Source organism: Arachis ipaensis, chromosome B07, assembly GCF_000816755.2.
Source record: "Arachis ipaensis cultivar K30076 chromosome B07, Araip1.1, whole genome shotgun sequence".
In the NCBI taxonomy this organism is placed as follows: Eukaryota; Viridiplantae; Streptophyta; class Magnoliopsida; order Fabales; family Fabaceae; genus Arachis; species Arachis ipaensis.
In genome coordinates, this window is record NC_029791.2 from 32,187,195 (window position 1) to 32,203,222 (window position 16,028).

At 35.6% G+C, this 16,028-nt stretch overlaps 2 protein-coding genes and 2 long non-coding RNA genes across 4 annotated transcripts in view; 1 reads left to right on the forward strand and 3 right to left on the reverse strand.

The window, feature by feature from the left end:
- Window positions 1-3,772, forward strand: part of LOC107609367 (transmembrane protein 87A) — a 5,485-nt gene extending 1,713 nt beyond the window's left edge. Inside the window, exons 2-5 of the mRNA XM_016311316.2 lie at window positions 297-1,230; window positions 1,660-1,755; window positions 2,121-2,257; window positions 3,046-3,772. Coding sequence (XP_016166802.1) covers window positions 297-1,230; window positions 1,660-1,755; window positions 2,121-2,257; window positions 3,046-3,229 — 1,351 coding nt within the window. The 3' untranslated portion in view covers window positions 3,230-3,772. The remainder of the gene's footprint in view (window positions 1-296; window positions 1,231-1,659; window positions 1,756-2,120; window positions 2,258-3,045) is intronic.
- On the reverse strand, window positions 4,315-7,690 carry LOC107609970 (glycerol-3-phosphate dehydrogenase [NAD(+)] 2, chloroplastic). The gene is made up of 9 exons (XM_016312032.2): window positions 7,267-7,690; window positions 6,720-6,856; window positions 6,343-6,448; window positions 6,029-6,230; window positions 5,838-5,925; window positions 5,465-5,612; window positions 4,941-5,090; window positions 4,710-4,859; window positions 4,315-4,623 (listed from the first exon to the last, which is right to left on the reverse strand). Exons 1-9 carry the CDS (start codon window positions 7,606-7,608, stop codon window positions 4,609-4,611), a joined length of 1,338 nt encoding a protein of 445 aa, XP_016167518.1. The 5' UTR covers window positions 7,609-7,690; the 3' UTR covers window positions 4,315-4,608.
- LOC110264944 lies at window positions 9,327-12,404 on the reverse strand. Its single transcript, XR_002351349.1, has 4 exons — window positions 12,136-12,404; window positions 11,985-12,038; window positions 11,760-11,896; window positions 9,327-9,493 (listed from the first exon to the last, which is right to left on the reverse strand). It is a non-coding gene; the product is annotated as an uncharacterized LOC110264944 (long non-coding RNA).
- LOC110264943 overlaps window positions 14,262-16,028 on the reverse strand; it is a 2,205-nt gene continuing 438 nt past the window's right edge. Inside the window, exon 3 of the long non-coding RNA XR_002351348.1 lies at window positions 14,262-14,398. This is a non-coding gene — a long non-coding RNA (uncharacterized LOC110264943). The remainder of the gene's footprint in view (window positions 14,399-16,028) is intronic.

Below are 16,028 nucleotides of genomic sequence, written 5' to 3' on the forward strand. Positions count from 1 at the left end.
TGTCAATTACCACTGTCCAACTTAACCGTTAGTTTGAAACCGATGGAGTAATTAAATTAGCTTACAAGATTGCAATAGTAGAACTGTAAACTTTCACCTCTCCATGGCTTACTCGGATTGCCACCAGAGTGTATTTAATTTATTGATAAGGTTTAGTTTATTAGAATTTAGAAGAGTCATTATTGTTGTTGTGTAGTTTATCAAAATGGGTATTCATGATTCCCATATATTGAGTGAGGGAGAGATAGTTAGAAGGAGTTTTTGTTAGTCCTTATTAATGTTATGTGATCAATCAGGTTTGAGTCAATCACATTTCGGAGAACAAAAGAATCTTCTGAGAAGAAGAATGATATGCAGCAAAATACAGGGTTGATTGAGGCTATCATAGTCAAGGTGAGAGATAGGAACAATATTGGGGGTGCTTATCTGAACTCTGATGCCATATGTTGCACTCCGGAACTTGCCAAGGAAAATTCGTGCAAGTTAGGCGAGGTTATCATCCGTGAGAACCCGGATGATCCAAATGGACCTAAACGTATACAGACATTTTTCGCCGGAAAGAATGAGGAGTCTAAAATGGTTATTCAAACTGTTGACATAAAGAGTACTGGAATGTATTACCTGTATTTCATGTTTTGTGATCCTGAGCTGAAGGATACGGTGATTAGTGGAAGAACCGTATGGAGAAACCCTGATGGTTATCTTCCTGGGAAGATGATGCCTTTGATGACGTTTTATGGTTTAATGTCTTTGGCTTACCTTTTTCTTGGTCTTGTCTGGTTTCTCCGGTTTGTGCAATATTGGAAAGATGTAATACAATTGCATTACCACATTACTGCTGTTATTGGCCTTGGGATGGTTGAAATGGCTCTCTGGTATTTTGAGTACGCGAACTTCAATTCCACTGGAAGCAGGCCAATGGGAATTACAATTTGGGCTGTTACCTTCACTGCTGTGAAGAAGACGGTCTCACGGCTTCTTCTCCTGGTGGTTTCCATGGGTTATGGTGTCATGCGCCCAACGCTTGGTGGAATAACCTCAAGAGTACTTCTTCTTGGTGTGATGTATTTTGTGGCCTCGGAAGCACTTGAACTAGTGGAACATCTTGGTAATATTAATGACTTTTCTGGAAAAGCAAGACTTTTTCTGGTGCTGCCTGTTGCTCTGTTGGATGCATGCTTTATTCTTTGGATCTTTCAGTCATTATCAAAAACCTTGGAGAAACTTCAGGTAACCTTGTATGCAATGATTTTCAATAATGCTCTATATTATTTCATGAATACGCATAATATTGGCTTCCTAACTTCTTAGTTTGTGAGCAACAAACATTTCAATGAGCTAAGTGGCCAGCTTTGACCTTTAAGAATAGTCACATGTTAGACATATTTGTATGACCCATTGGTTATTTTTCATGACTTCATGTGTCTACGAAAATAATATAATGGTTAAAAGAGGGGAGGATGTGTTTATGATTATAGGATGAATTAAAATTGGGTAATGGAAGAATTCTGAGTTTCAAAATATGGTCATAGTTTTCTTATACAAGATTATTCGTTGATTCTTCTACATTATTCACTTGAAATTAGCTATAACTTGCATTTCATTTTCTCAGATTTCTATTACAAATCATTATCTCCACTTGCCTATTATATGCCACAGATTCGGAGAATTATGGCTAAACTTGAGTTGTACAGGAAGTTCACAAATTCCCTTGCAGTGACAGTGCTTCTGTCAGTTGTATGGATTGGTTATGAGGTAGTCTTCTGTTTCTTTATTGTTTCCTTACTTTATTTCCTCCTTTTTCCTTCTTAATGCTCATTAAACCAAAAATTGCCACTAAATGAGGAAGTGCATACATGTTTTCCTTGTAGCTAGCTATATAATAAAAAGAAAGAGGGAAAAAAGCTCTTTTCATGTTGAATACTCTTTATTATGATTTTCTAAGCCTAGCAGAGTAAGTATTGTGTGGGATAATATATTTGATTAGAAAATTTACGAGTCAGCTTGTTGTCGGAACCCATCAAACAATTCTGAGAAAAGGAGTTGCTGAAAAATCAGGAGCAAGATATTTTCATAATCACATTTCTTTGTTTATGATGATTAAACTTATTTTGTTTCAGTTGTACTTCAATGCATCTGACCCTCTGAGTGAGCTATGGCGAAGAGCTTGGATCATCCCGGCTTTTTGGACTTTGTTGGCTTACTTTCTCCTGCTAGTGATTTGCATTCTATGGGCTCCATCTCAAAATCCAACCAGGTATTGCCAAAAGGATGGGAAGAAAGAATAGAATTATAAATTCAGACATCACATGAAAACTCTTTAGAAATGAAGTAGATTAACATGTTATGGGTGAGCACATAAGTCTTCATATTTATTTTAGTTAGTCTTCATTTCTCTTCACAACCTTTTTTTTTTACTTGAGAGAACATCTTTTACCCGGGTAGGGATTTCTATTTTTCGATTAGTTATCCTTTTGTTGCATTTCTGATGTTTAAGTCTTTCGGATAATTGCTATTATAGGTTATGATAGTTCTCATGTTTGAGAACACCATATAAATTCTGTTCTATGTTCATTCTGATTCCCTTTTATTAAGCTTAAAGCCTTTGCTTTAGAAATCATTTAGCTGTGGTTTGATGATAGGGTATAATTTTTTACTGTAAAGAAATTCGGGGAAATACCTCAAGGAATCTTAATAGTAAGGCTGCAAATGATGCAATTTATTTTAATGTGACTTTAATAGTGAACTGATTATTTGTATTCTATAAAGATCTTTATTTAACAAAAAAGGTACTAGTAGATCAATTTTGTCATGTTTAGGGGAATTTTTTTAATAAAGCCATAATCACGAGTCCATTCTGTTGTGAAATATTGTTATTGACTTTTACAATGTGAATATTTCAAATGCTTTAGTAATTGAATTTTCACAAATATTTTCAGATTTGTAAACTGTAGAGAGAGTGGTTATTACGCTTGTATTTTACATGCTAATTTCCTCATTGAGGTTCTTTACGGTTTGAAGTTAATTTTTATGTGGGATGTGCAGATATGCATACTCGGAGGAAACAGGGGATGACTTTGATGAGGAAGCTGTCGCACTTGCCGGTGCTGCAGTTAAGGTGACTGGGGACATGGCAATTGTGCTAGAAAGAAAGGACCGAAAGACATTGGTGGGTGCTGATCGTCATGTCTTCAGCCTTGAAGATCGGGAGGAAGACAAGAAGGAATGATTCTGCCACACATGTTCCTTTCGTTTTGAGCAGCTTCGGTAATGTCAGAGCTCTTAGAATGTTCATGTTCTATTCTTTGTTGTGCCTCTTTGTACTACTTACTTGGAAGGTCTTAACTCTTAAGAGGAAGAGAAAGTAACAAAAGCAACAAAAAGATAGGGAAAAGGAAAAAGAAAATAAAGAGGGAGGAAGCAATGATTTGCCATTCAACATGTAAATTCAAGGCAATTCAAAGATGGCTATTCGCCTATTCCTTTTCAGTGGAGAGTAAACAGGAAAAAAAAAAGAAAAAAAAAAAAACTAACTGGTTTTGGCACAAATGCGTAGTATGGTGGGAAAGAAATCTTGTCTTGTAGGATTATGATTTATGATATCATTGTTGTTATATCATAAATTGGCTCATGCAAGTTTGACCCTAGTTTTGCTTACCCTTCAATATGCTCTACTGGGGATCCTATTAGAAGAAATAGAGGAAAGTGTTATCAATTATTATTGTAAAGATATTCTTCATTAGATATCATAATGTCTTGTGTTCAATTTTAAGAATTTATTTTAATACACCAATATATGTAATTGAATGACCACTAATTTGATATTTTACAAAAATAAGGAGAACTTTTTAAATTTCTTATTATATATTCAGTATCAGAATATTTTATAATATTATTTTCATGACCTAACTTTTGCGGTTAATTATGTGGTACGCCTCATCTTAACCATCTATATTAATATTAAAGGTTAAAATATTATTAGAACACAAATAGACTATTAAAAACTAGTACATAATGAAGGGGAAAAAAAAATCCCAAACCTTTGATCACTTTTAAAGTTTTTCACACTGAAATTTCCGAATTAATACATCCAACGGGTGTAAAACAACATACTTACTCCTCTAAATGAGTGCAGGGGATAATTACATCCACATAAAATTAATTTAATCTCAACGTTTTAGCATGCAAAAACATTTTAGCTCATATATAATAATACAATCATACTATATATATCTGTGTCATAATATCTAATTACTGATTGCATATTATTTAGTGTTGGATGACATGCTAGGCCTTTGAAGCTCATAAGTCAGCTGAAATCAATGATATGAATTATAGAGTGAGGCACATTCTTGGCTCATATTCTTGCTTACTACCATAACAAGGTAAGATTATTATTGTATTATTATCTGCACATTTCTCATAGTTTTAGTAACTGTATATGCTGGAAATAATCCCAGTTTCTGCAAAATTGTTGTCATCAAAACTCAGGCTCAGCTATACAAAGTGCAATGGCGAAAAGAATTGAGCAGACACCCATGTCTTACAAGCAATTGGTAAATAACAATGGTGTTGCTTGGTGCCACTAAGTTTGCTGAGACGAGGTTTTCATACTTCTTCAACCTGCATTAAAAAACATTGCCAATCAAATTTGTACTTTAAATGCAAGGCCGTTATTTAATTCATCGGAAGACGAGGGTGAGGTTAACCTGTGGGAGGCTCATTAACTCGAAAACAGCCTTCTTAGGGGTGAGTTCATTGTCGATAATTCGTGCTACTGCCGTCAACACTGGCATCTTAACATTGTATTTCTGGGCCAAAGCAATCACAGCTCCGGCTGTCGAGACACCTTCCGCTACCTGCACATGGCAGGGATAAACATTTTGATTTGTATAAAAAGTTTGGATATGATCCTACAGACTTGGAAACTAATTAGATACCTGATTCATGGAGCTCAGAATGTCCTCAAGCTTCTCGCCCAATCCAAGACGAACACCAACTGTTCGGTTTCGTGAAAGATTAACAAAACATGTAAGCATGATGTCTCCAGTTCCTGATAGACCAGTTATCGTAGTCGGCTTTGCACCCATCTTCAGAAGACAATTGGAGGAAAGTGAAATTAGCTATCAGTCATTTGAAAGAAAGAACTGAAATGCTCCAATGGAAAACGCCTTGGGGCCTGTTTAGTTTCTATTTTGGGTTTCAATGCGTGCCATTTTCATAATCGTAAAGAAAAAACTGAAAATAGTGAAAACAACAAAATATTGTTTTCTATTTTCCTTCACAAAAATTTAAAAACAGGCAAGACTGAAGTTAAAAACGAAGAAATGAAAACAGAAACTAAACAAGCCCCAAGGTTACTACACATTCTATGCCATTTGCAAACTAGAAGTTCTATAAAGCATTGCACCTACAGTTAGTCCTCAATATGAACATGATTACTCCCTAAATCGAGATCAGTTACCTTTGTCGCAAGCCATCGTATCTCCGAACAACCTTGTGAAACAAGTGCAGCCATCGAATTGTTACCAAGATTCATACCTTCTACTATGCCAGCAGCTATTGCAAGAACATTCTTGAGTGCACCAGCTATTTCAACTCCTGTAACATCACTGGAGTTATCAGAGATTACAAGCTGAACATTTGCAACAAAATCTGTATATGTAGTTGTTTAACAGTTGATGAATTATTTTTTTTTTTTTCAGAAAAAGAGAACAAAAGTGGTTATATTATGCATCATCAAACACGAATACTCGAGTCATAACAGAATGAAAAAGAAGTCAATTATGTATAAAACTAAATTTCATTTATATACTGAAGGTCATGTATGAATCTACCTCGATGTGCTGATTCTTAAATGACTTGAAGCTAGTAACTGCTGAACTTTACTTGCCAATTTTTTGTCTTTAGATGCCACCACCATTGCTGCCATTTGAAAATGCATGCAAAAGACGAATTGATTTCATTTCAACCATCATATAATCAATCGAGTGAATCCACCAATGCAGTTAGCAATTTCACAGTTCACCTGTCGGTAGCTTATTCATCAATTCAAGAGCAAAAGAAGGTCCGGATAATGCAACGAAAGGCTGGCGTGGATTCCGTAGCGCTTGAGGAATAATTTGAGCCATCATCCTCAGTGTGTTCAGCTCTAGACCTTTACTAAGAGATATGAATGGCAAACTTGGATCTACATAATCAGCGACACTTTCAAGAAACGAAGCACTGAACTGTGATCGAAGAAAATAAGATTCAGAGTTTTCGAACTTAATGAAGTACCAATTTACTGCACATTACTACAAATACCATCCAAATAATCTTGAGAACAATTTTTCAAATGACCTGAACAGGAACAGCATGAAGACAGTAATCGGCATTAAGTAAAGCAGATTTTGCATCAGTTGTGGCAACTACATTATCCGGAAGCCAGTGATCTGGGAAGTACTTACTGCAATGGACAACAGTCACCTTAAATTATAAATGGCTGATGAAATTAAACAATTACAAGAGTTTATTTGATTTCTGTTCATGTTTTGTATTTCATGTTTTCAGAATTTTGTGAAGGAAAAAAAAAAGGAATGGGGAAAACAATAAATTCTAGTCTCTAGTTGTACTATTTTCTTCACAAAACTTTGTAAACAGGATATAGGAGACAGAAACAGAAAACAAATAAGCCCTAAACCTTGATGATCACGAGCACAAACAATAACAGTAGCTACCAATTGCAGTGCCTCTCATTGATAGAGAAGCAAACTTGAGGATCCCGAACAAGCATGTTCACCTCTAATTCAGCCTTTCTATTTGCAACATGAGCAGCCATTGCCGTCCCAAACGAACCCCCTCCAAGCACAACCACCTTCGCAACAAAGAAGAATTTAACATTGCCATACAAGAAACGGTTAAAGATAATAGAGAAACCATCGGCATCTAACTATCAAAGTAACGGTTAGGATATCAAGCTGGCATCAAGACTAAAGTTGACGTCACATGGAAAAAAAAAAAAAGGGTAATCAAATAGATAGTTCAGTTAATAAAAAAATAAATAAAGAAACAAGAATTAAAAATGACTAAAAGAACTTAATGCAGCAAAGGGAAACCATTTTCAAATCAAGCGCTCAATAAAATGAATAAATCATAAACCAAAGAACTACAAACTAGAAAGAAATTATGCCACACTTTCGTAATGTAACTCAATAACATCGTAATCTGTTGAAGGTGCAAAAAAGATGCAAAAAAAAGAAACTGCAAAATTTGAAAGAAACGAACCTTCTTGGTGCGTTCGAGGACGTCGGTTTTGTTCTTGGAGCGCCACGACCTCGACCACCGAACCAGCTTCTCCCACGCGACCCGAACGGCTCTGCGCCGGTCACGGGTCGAGTCAGAATCCGGTTCGGGGTGTGCTTCCTGTTCGGGTTGGGGCTGGAGGGAGGGAGAAGAAGAAGAAGGAGTGTGACTGTGAGTGTGAGTGTGAGTGTGGTGGAAGCGGAGGTCGTGAGAGGGGGATTTTGAGGGGTAAGATTGGAATTTTGAAGTAGCACTGTTGTTGTTGTTAGTGTTGGAAGAGAAGAACAATGGGGTCGCGAATGATGATTCGAATAGTGCCGCCATTGCCGAAAGGTTGGGAGCTCAGTGGGAGAGAGGTGGAGACGAGGGAGAGAGTTTCGGAATTTTTGCAAGAAAAAACAAAATGCCGCTCCCATATGGATAAAGTAATTAAATTGAATTTTGGTATTAGATTTTTTTTTTTGGGTGACTATTTTGGTATTAGATTAGAATATTAGATATATAACTTTAATTTTGATGTCGCTGTAAAAATTTTACACCATCATTTAAGTGCCTAATATCACATAAAAAAAAACTATTCTTCATATTAATTACATAAATAATTCTCTAAAAAAATAAATATAATTAAATAATTATATAAAATATTATCAATGTATTAAATTAAATTCTAAATATATTTTTTTTCTTAAAACGTGTAATTTCTATTTATTGTTCATGTAAAAACTTGGGCAAAAATGTTTTGAATAATAATACAGATATAAGAAATTTTAATAATTAAGTTGATCAAAATTTAACAAAAATTATTTACACAAAATGTTTTTTTTTCTTTGTATTTTTTTTGGATTTTTTTTTTGGCTACGTTTTTTATTTTTTTTCTCTTTTTTATAATATTATTGCAGTATTTTTTTATTTTTTATTTTTTTTAATTTTTTTATTTATCTTAATACGATAAAACAAGATAAATGATAAGAAAGTGAAAAAAAAGCTGATGAAAAAAAAAAATAAAAAAAAACATAAAATAAAAAACACAAATTTTCATTGAAAAATACAAAAATTTTAGCTGTATAATACATAAATTATTTTATAATATGCAATTTTTATTTAAATAACAAACAAGAAAAATACATAATTTCTTGTTAAAGAACACAAAAATTTTAGTTGCATAATATATAAATTATTTTCAAAGTGTGCAATATTTTAGTTGAATAACAAAAAAAAATTATTTTTTATTAAAAATTACAAAAATTTTAGTTGTATAATACACAATTATTTTGAATTTACTGTAATTCACATAGTTTAAAGATCATATTTGAAAATTAATCTGACAACTCCCAGTGAAATATGCATATCTAATTATTTAGTTATCGGAATTCTTTTAAATTTGAAGTTTTGAACACACTATTTTTCACCAAAACTTAGTCCTATGAGATTCTAAATCCTGTGTAGGGGTGGCAACAGGGTGGGTAGGGGCGAGTTTTTGTTCTACCCGATCCCGCCCTGCTGTACAACAACCTGTATAGAATCCATTCCACTTTTACCCGCGGGTAGTAAAACGTTGAACCCTAATCTGCCCCTACGGGTAGTAAAACGTTGAACCCTAATCCGTCCTGCCCAGAGGCATAATCAATCCGTCCCTCAGGCTCTATAGGAACGAACTGCTCTGATACCATAATGTAACACCCTACTATACTTAATCTTATGCTTAAGTCATAAGACTGAGATAGTAAGGTATTACGACCTCTAAAAATAGTAATATATATATATAATAATAGAGAAAAGATACTTAACTAGGAGCCTTGAAAAATGGGTAAAACAAAAATCGCAAAATAAAAAGCGCAACGCTCAGGAAAGGATTACTTGCGTGCTAAGAAACCTAATAGGAACATGATAAAGTTAAGCAAAAGAATAAAGGAAAGCCAAGGAAACAACATAACTAGCCCCTGACTTAGCCTGCGAAGCTAAGGCTGGCCAGAGGATATATATATATATATATATATGAACATACATAGGTATCCCCAAAAATATACCAAAATACCAAAATAAACTCCTATCTCTCCCTCAACCTCTAAGAGGAGCAGCATACACAAGTTACTTGGAGAGTAAGCTAAACAAATATATACATATATACAACCAAAAAACCAAAATACACCCAAGGACTACTTCGCTTCCCAAGATCCAGACGTCTAGCGAGGAGCCTCTCGACCTGCATCTGAAAAACAACAATACAATATGGAATGAGAACCGGAGGTTCTCAGCATGGTAAAAGTGCCACGCGCATAAGAAATACGGTCCTGAGAATGCCATGGGCAATCCTAGAACTCCGTTATTCAATTATCCAACTTAAGTACTAAACAGAAGCCATAAACAGGGGTAGGTATTCTAAATCTGCCTAACTTACTCAAGTTCAAGCTTAACCTAATACCAAACCATTTCCTCCGTTTCCTCCATCCTTTCATCATTCAGAATGCAACAGAAACAAGCAACCAAACAAGTTCACGCACAAGTAATGATCAAATAGTACAAATAGCAAGTATAACAAATAGCGGGTAATATATATCAATTAAGCATACCCAAAAAATGCATAGCAATCAATACAAACAAATGCATATGATGCATGCCTGTCCTATGGCTGATGGGGCCCATCTGTCGGTTATCCAGCCAACCCGACAAGTCCGAAAACCTTAGACTGTCCCCCGTCGCGCATCCCCAAGAGTCTATGCATAGAGTTCACATTCATATTTCATAAAATCACTCAATGGGGGCTATCCATACTCGGGAATTTATACGTGCCCGGTCACCCTTACGACGTAGGGTCAACAGAGTATCGAGATTCAACCTGGAACACGTGATGGCGAGCCACGCTTCTTACCCAGGGAACTCGTATCTCAGATAGCATTATTCATAAGTCATTTCATATTCATAATCATTGTTTAATCATTCATCAAGCCATGGCATATTAACTCCTTTTATTAACAACCTCCCTTTCACATTTTTCATCGTCATTCCCTTATAATTCATCTTGATTACCCTTTCCGGGTCCTGACCAAACTTTTTATCAAACTCTTCTCATCCTTCTTAATATCGAATACTCTTAAAATCAACCAAACTCTAACATTAAATCAATCACATCACACGAGGATTGAACTTTAACTTCTCGAACTCATGACTATCACTAAGACATCCTCGACACTCTATTTTCTTTTCTGTTTCTAATATAGAAAATGAACTCAGAATTGCACAAACTTTATGTCCAGGCGTTCATATTGAAATAAGCTTTCTAACAAACTAAATATCATAATTTTCTGATTTTTCTAGCCTCAATAATAAAGGAAAAACCGTGACTGCTCTGCAGTGCATAAAACCAGAAAAACAGCAGCAGCATGTGATATTCAAAATTCAATATAAAATCCAAGTTAAATCCAATGACTTTGAAAATTAATTTAGTTAAACTTTACTCATCCAGGTTTCTTTCTCAATTGGTTCTGAGTCAATACCAGTTTTAATGAAAAAGTTACATTACCTGGAAGTTAAGTAAAAATGAGACAAAATCTGTTTTAAAAACCAACAAGCTTAGTACCTTTCAATTGGAATAACTTTTATTACAAAACTCCAATTAAGCTAAATTTTGATTTGAGAACCCCTAGCTCATCCAGAAACAAGTGTGTCTTGGTTACAATCCAATTTCTATTTAATTCTAAGAGTTACAAGCATTGGAAGTTGATGCATAGCTTGCTGAAATCTGTTTCTTTTCAGTTTTGCCCACCAATATTCAAAAATTCACAGCTCCCAATCCTCAACTCTTAAAATTCTGAAATTTTAGAGAAATAAAGCAAGTTAATCAAATTTTATAACAAAATTGGTTTCGCTCCAAAACTCAACTCGTAGAAGTCGCAGCAAGACAAACAAGTTGCTGCCCTGTTTGATCTTTTCTGCTGCTGGACAGATTTAACAACCTAACTTTAAAAATTTGCCATAAATTGTATATTTAACAAAAAGGTCCCAAATTTTTCAGTTTAGTTCCTTATATTCCCAAGTTTAGCGCAAACTTGGTCTCATGCAATTCTGATCATTACATAATTAGTTACAGCATATACAATACCACCACAACACAACTCTACATCCTTATTAACAAACACCAATTCTAATCCATCAAAATAAATATAAGAGCACACCATTAATAACTTTCACACCTCATAATTCTAATATATAAATTCACTAACAAATCTATTCTAACAACATTATACATCCTTATTAACAAACACCAATTCTAATCCATCATAAATAAATATAAGAGCACACCATTAATAACTTTCACACCTCATAATTCTAATATATAAATTCACTAACAAATCTATTCTAACAATATTACAAGGCTAATCATTAAATACAACAAACAATCCAACTTATTCTATGGTTCCTCTAACCTAAGTTTTCACAACACCGTAAATATTAAACGTGCGAAACTTAAACCATACCTTGGCCGATCACTTAATTCACCCAAGGCAGCCTCACAACTCAAAATTACAGCCCCTCAAACTCAATCAAACAGCCCCAAACCAAGCTTGATCACCAACAAGCCTCCAACAAGCATCAACATTCACATACACACTACCTAAACCACAATTAACACATCCAAACATAATAACTCAATACCCAAATTCCTAAATTCAGAAATTTTATTAGGGTTTAAGATCTCTTACCTTCACCCACTGATTCTTGGGCAATACCCACAAGAAATCAAGTCTAGTGGACCCCTAAAACATGAAAATCATCAAGGAATTGAGTTTCTCAAACCTTAAACCCGAAATTCATACCAGCAGAAATGGAGCTAGGAAAAAGCGATTCACTTACTGTTTTATTTGAATAGAATTGAAGAACTCAACGGGCCCGACGCGTGGCCGCAAACGGCTCGTCAATCGGAGCTCCGGATCAAAAGTTATCAAAGAAAGAAGATCAAGCTAGGTTTTGGAATTCATTCTCTTCTTCTCCATGCATTTACGCTGCTTCTGTTGTGTTCTAAGGCAGAAAATGAGCTTTAGCTCATTTATATACTGGGCTGGTTGGGCCCGCGGGTCTGGTTTGGGCCCGGTTCAACCGGCTCGGCCCATTTGGCTCAATTTTGGGCCAAATTTTTTCGAAAGTGATATCAAAATTCTCGTTTTGCCGAGCTCTATCCTATTTTGATATTAGTTTTGCATATTTAATTTTCCTATTGAAAATTCGATTTATTGACTAATTATATACTGATTTTAGCGGGGTTTACATCCTACCCACCTTATTAGGAATTTTGTCCTCAAAATTCAGAGTGCGTTACCTGAATAGAGGTGTGGGTAGTCCTTCCGCATCTCTGTCTCAAGCTCCTAGGTATATTCTTCAATACTAGCCCAACACCAAGCTACTTTCGCTAAGAAAGTCTCTTTCCCGTGTAAACGCTTAATGCTGGTATCATCAATTCTAACGAGAGTTATTGGAAACGTCAGATCTTCTCTCACTTGAATTAATTCCGGCTTTAGGACATGACTAGGATCAAATTTGTATTTACGAAGTTGCGATACATGAAACACGTCACGCAGGTTCGAACGGATTGTTCTTTTGCTAAGGGATTTAGCTTTTTAGTTTTTTTGATTGATCATCCGATTCTAGTTCATTGAAGTGATCTTCAGAAATAGGTATCCCCTTTCTTCCAACTTGAGAAGTCTTCTTCTTAGATCCACCTAACTCTTTTGTCGGCTTTCATAGTGAGAATTCTAACTTAGATTTGCGTAACTCTTCCTCTGTTGTTTCAGCTGTCAAATTCAGGAACTAAGACGTTTGATATTCCAGTTTTCGGTTAATTCAAAGGTGTTTAGCATACTGTGAAGTCTCACCTTCTCCCTGATGTATAGTCTCTTTGATATCCCCAATAAGTGGTTTACTCCGATGGGCAAAACGGGCCTGGTCGCTTGATCCACAGTTCCCTAACAGTATCACCTTTTGTTCTAGTCTTCGGTAACCTATTATGAAATCAATGGCTATTCCCTTTTATCTTTAATGTAGAACCTTCGACGGTTGTGGCATTTCGAACAGTTTCTGGTGGTCTTTCATTTCTTTCTCATACGTCAAACTTGTAATCACATAGATTTCCACCTCGTTCTTCATTTTTGTCTGCTCAAAATATCTTCTTTGATTCGTGGTAGGTTTTAGAAATCTCAAGGTAACTTCAAAAATTTTCTCCTGAAAGAGTTCAAATTAGAGACCTTTTGTAGGAAGAACAGAGCGTACAGAGTCAAAGAAGTCTCAGCTGATTCTGAAGAACATGGTTTGCGAATAGGGGCAACTCTAGTCATAGCGAGCACACAAGATTCAAGGATTATGCGCTTATACCAAGACAAGCTCAGACTCATCCTGGAAGAAATAATATTCATGTGCATAAGGAGTAAAGTTAGAAAGGTAGTCAAGCTATTTAGGAAGAGCTCCGGATCGAATGTCAATGTAGGTTTCAACAGAAGGATTAGATCGAGTCGCGAAGGTTCGTTAGCACACTCTCTCTACATAAGGTTTCTTACCGTTCTCTTCCTTCTTCTCCAGCATAACCGATGCTTCCCACAAAGAAATAGTTGGTTAGGTGATTCCCTCTTCTAGTACTCCCTTCTACTCAATCCTAAATTCTACCGGTTATAATGATGTCTTCACTTGTAGTGCGATTGAAGTTAATCCGATTTCCGGTACTAAGCCTATCGCAAACTCGCTTCTCTCTGGAATGGAAGTTTTGACACACCTTCAAGAATTGTCTTAGAAACTCTCTCGTATAGAGATTTGGTTTCATCTCCACTTACCTCTGAACAATTAACATCTAAAGGTTGTGTTGACTTAGCCTGCGAAGCTAAGGCTGGCCAGAGGATATATATATATATATATACATATGAACATACATAGGTATCCCCAAAAATATACCAAAATACCAAAATAAACTCCTATCTCTCCCTCAACCTCTAAGAGGAGCAGCATACACAAGTTACTTGGAGAGTAAGCTAAACAAATATATACATATATAAACCAAAAAACCAAAATACACCCAAGGACTACTTCGCTTCCCAAGATCCAGACGTCTAGCGAGGAGCCTCTCGACCTGCATCTGAAAAACAACAATACAATATGAAATGAGAACCGGAGGTTCTCAGCATGGTAAAAGTGCCACGCGCATAAGAAATACGGTCCTCAGAATGCCATAGGCAATCCTAGAACTCCGTTATTCAATTATCCAACTTAAGTACTAAACAGAAGCCATAAACAGGGGTAGGTATTCTAAATCTGCCTAACTTACTCAAGTTCAAGCTTAACCTAACACCAAACCATTTCCTCCGTTTCCTCCATCCTTTCATCATTCAGAATGCAACAGAAACAAGCAACCAAACAAGTTCACGCACAAGTAATGATCAAATAGTACAAATAGCAAGTATAACAAATAGCGGGTAATATATATCAATTAGGCATACCCAGAAAATGCATAGCAATCAAAACAAACAAATGTATATGATACATGCCTGTCCTATGGCTGATGGAGCCCATCTGTCGATTATCCAGCCAACCCGACAAGTCCGAAAACCATAGAATGTCCCCCTTCGCGCATCCCCAAGAGTCTATGCAAAGAGTTCACATTCAATCATCATATAAATCACTCAATGGGGGTTATCCATACCCGGGAATTTATACGTGCCCGGTCACCCTTACGACGTAGGGTCAACAGAGTATCGAGATTCAACCTGGAACACGTGATGGCGAGCCACGGCTCTTACCCAGGGAACTCGTATCTCAGATAGCATTATTCATAAGCCATTTCATAGTCATAATCATTATTTAATCATTCATCAAGCCATGGCATATTAACTCCTTTTATTAACAACCTCCCTTTCACATTTTTCATCGTCATTCCCTTATAATTCATCTTGATTACCCTTTCCGGGTCCTGACCAAACTATTTATCAAACTCTTCTCATCCTTCTTAATATCGAATACTCTTAAAATCAACCAAACTCTAACATTAAATCAATCACATCACACGAGGATTGAAATTTAACTTCTCGAACTCATGACTATCACTAAGACATCCTCGACACTCTATTTTCTTTTCTGTTTCTAATATAGAAAATGAACTCGGAATTGCACAAAATTTATGTCCAGGCGTTCATATTGAAATAAGCTTTCTAACAAACGAAATATCATAATTTTCTGATTTTTCTAGCCTCAGGAATAAAGGAAAAACTGTGACTGCTCTGCAGTGCATAAAACCAGAAAAACAGCAGCAGCATGTGATATTCAAAATTCAATATAAAATCCAAGTTAAATCCAATGACTTTGAAAATTAATTTAGTTAAACTTTACTCATCCAGGTTTCTTTCTCAATTGGTTCTGAGTCAATACCAGTTTTAATGAAAAAGTTACATTACCTGGAAGTTAAGTAAAAATGAGACAAAATCTGTTTTAAAAACCAACAAGCTTAGTACCTTTCAATTGGAATAACTTTTATTACAAAACTCCAATTAAGCTAAATTTTGATTTGAGAACCCCTAGCTCATCCAGAAACAAGTGTGTCTTGGTTGCAATCCAATTTCTATTTAATTCTAAGAGTTACAAGCATTGGAAGTTGATGCATAGCTTGCTGAAATCTGTTTCTTTTCAGTTTTGCCCACCAATATTCAAAAATTCACAGCTCCCAATCCTCAACTCTTAAAATTCTGAAATTTTAGAGAAATAAAGCAAGTTAA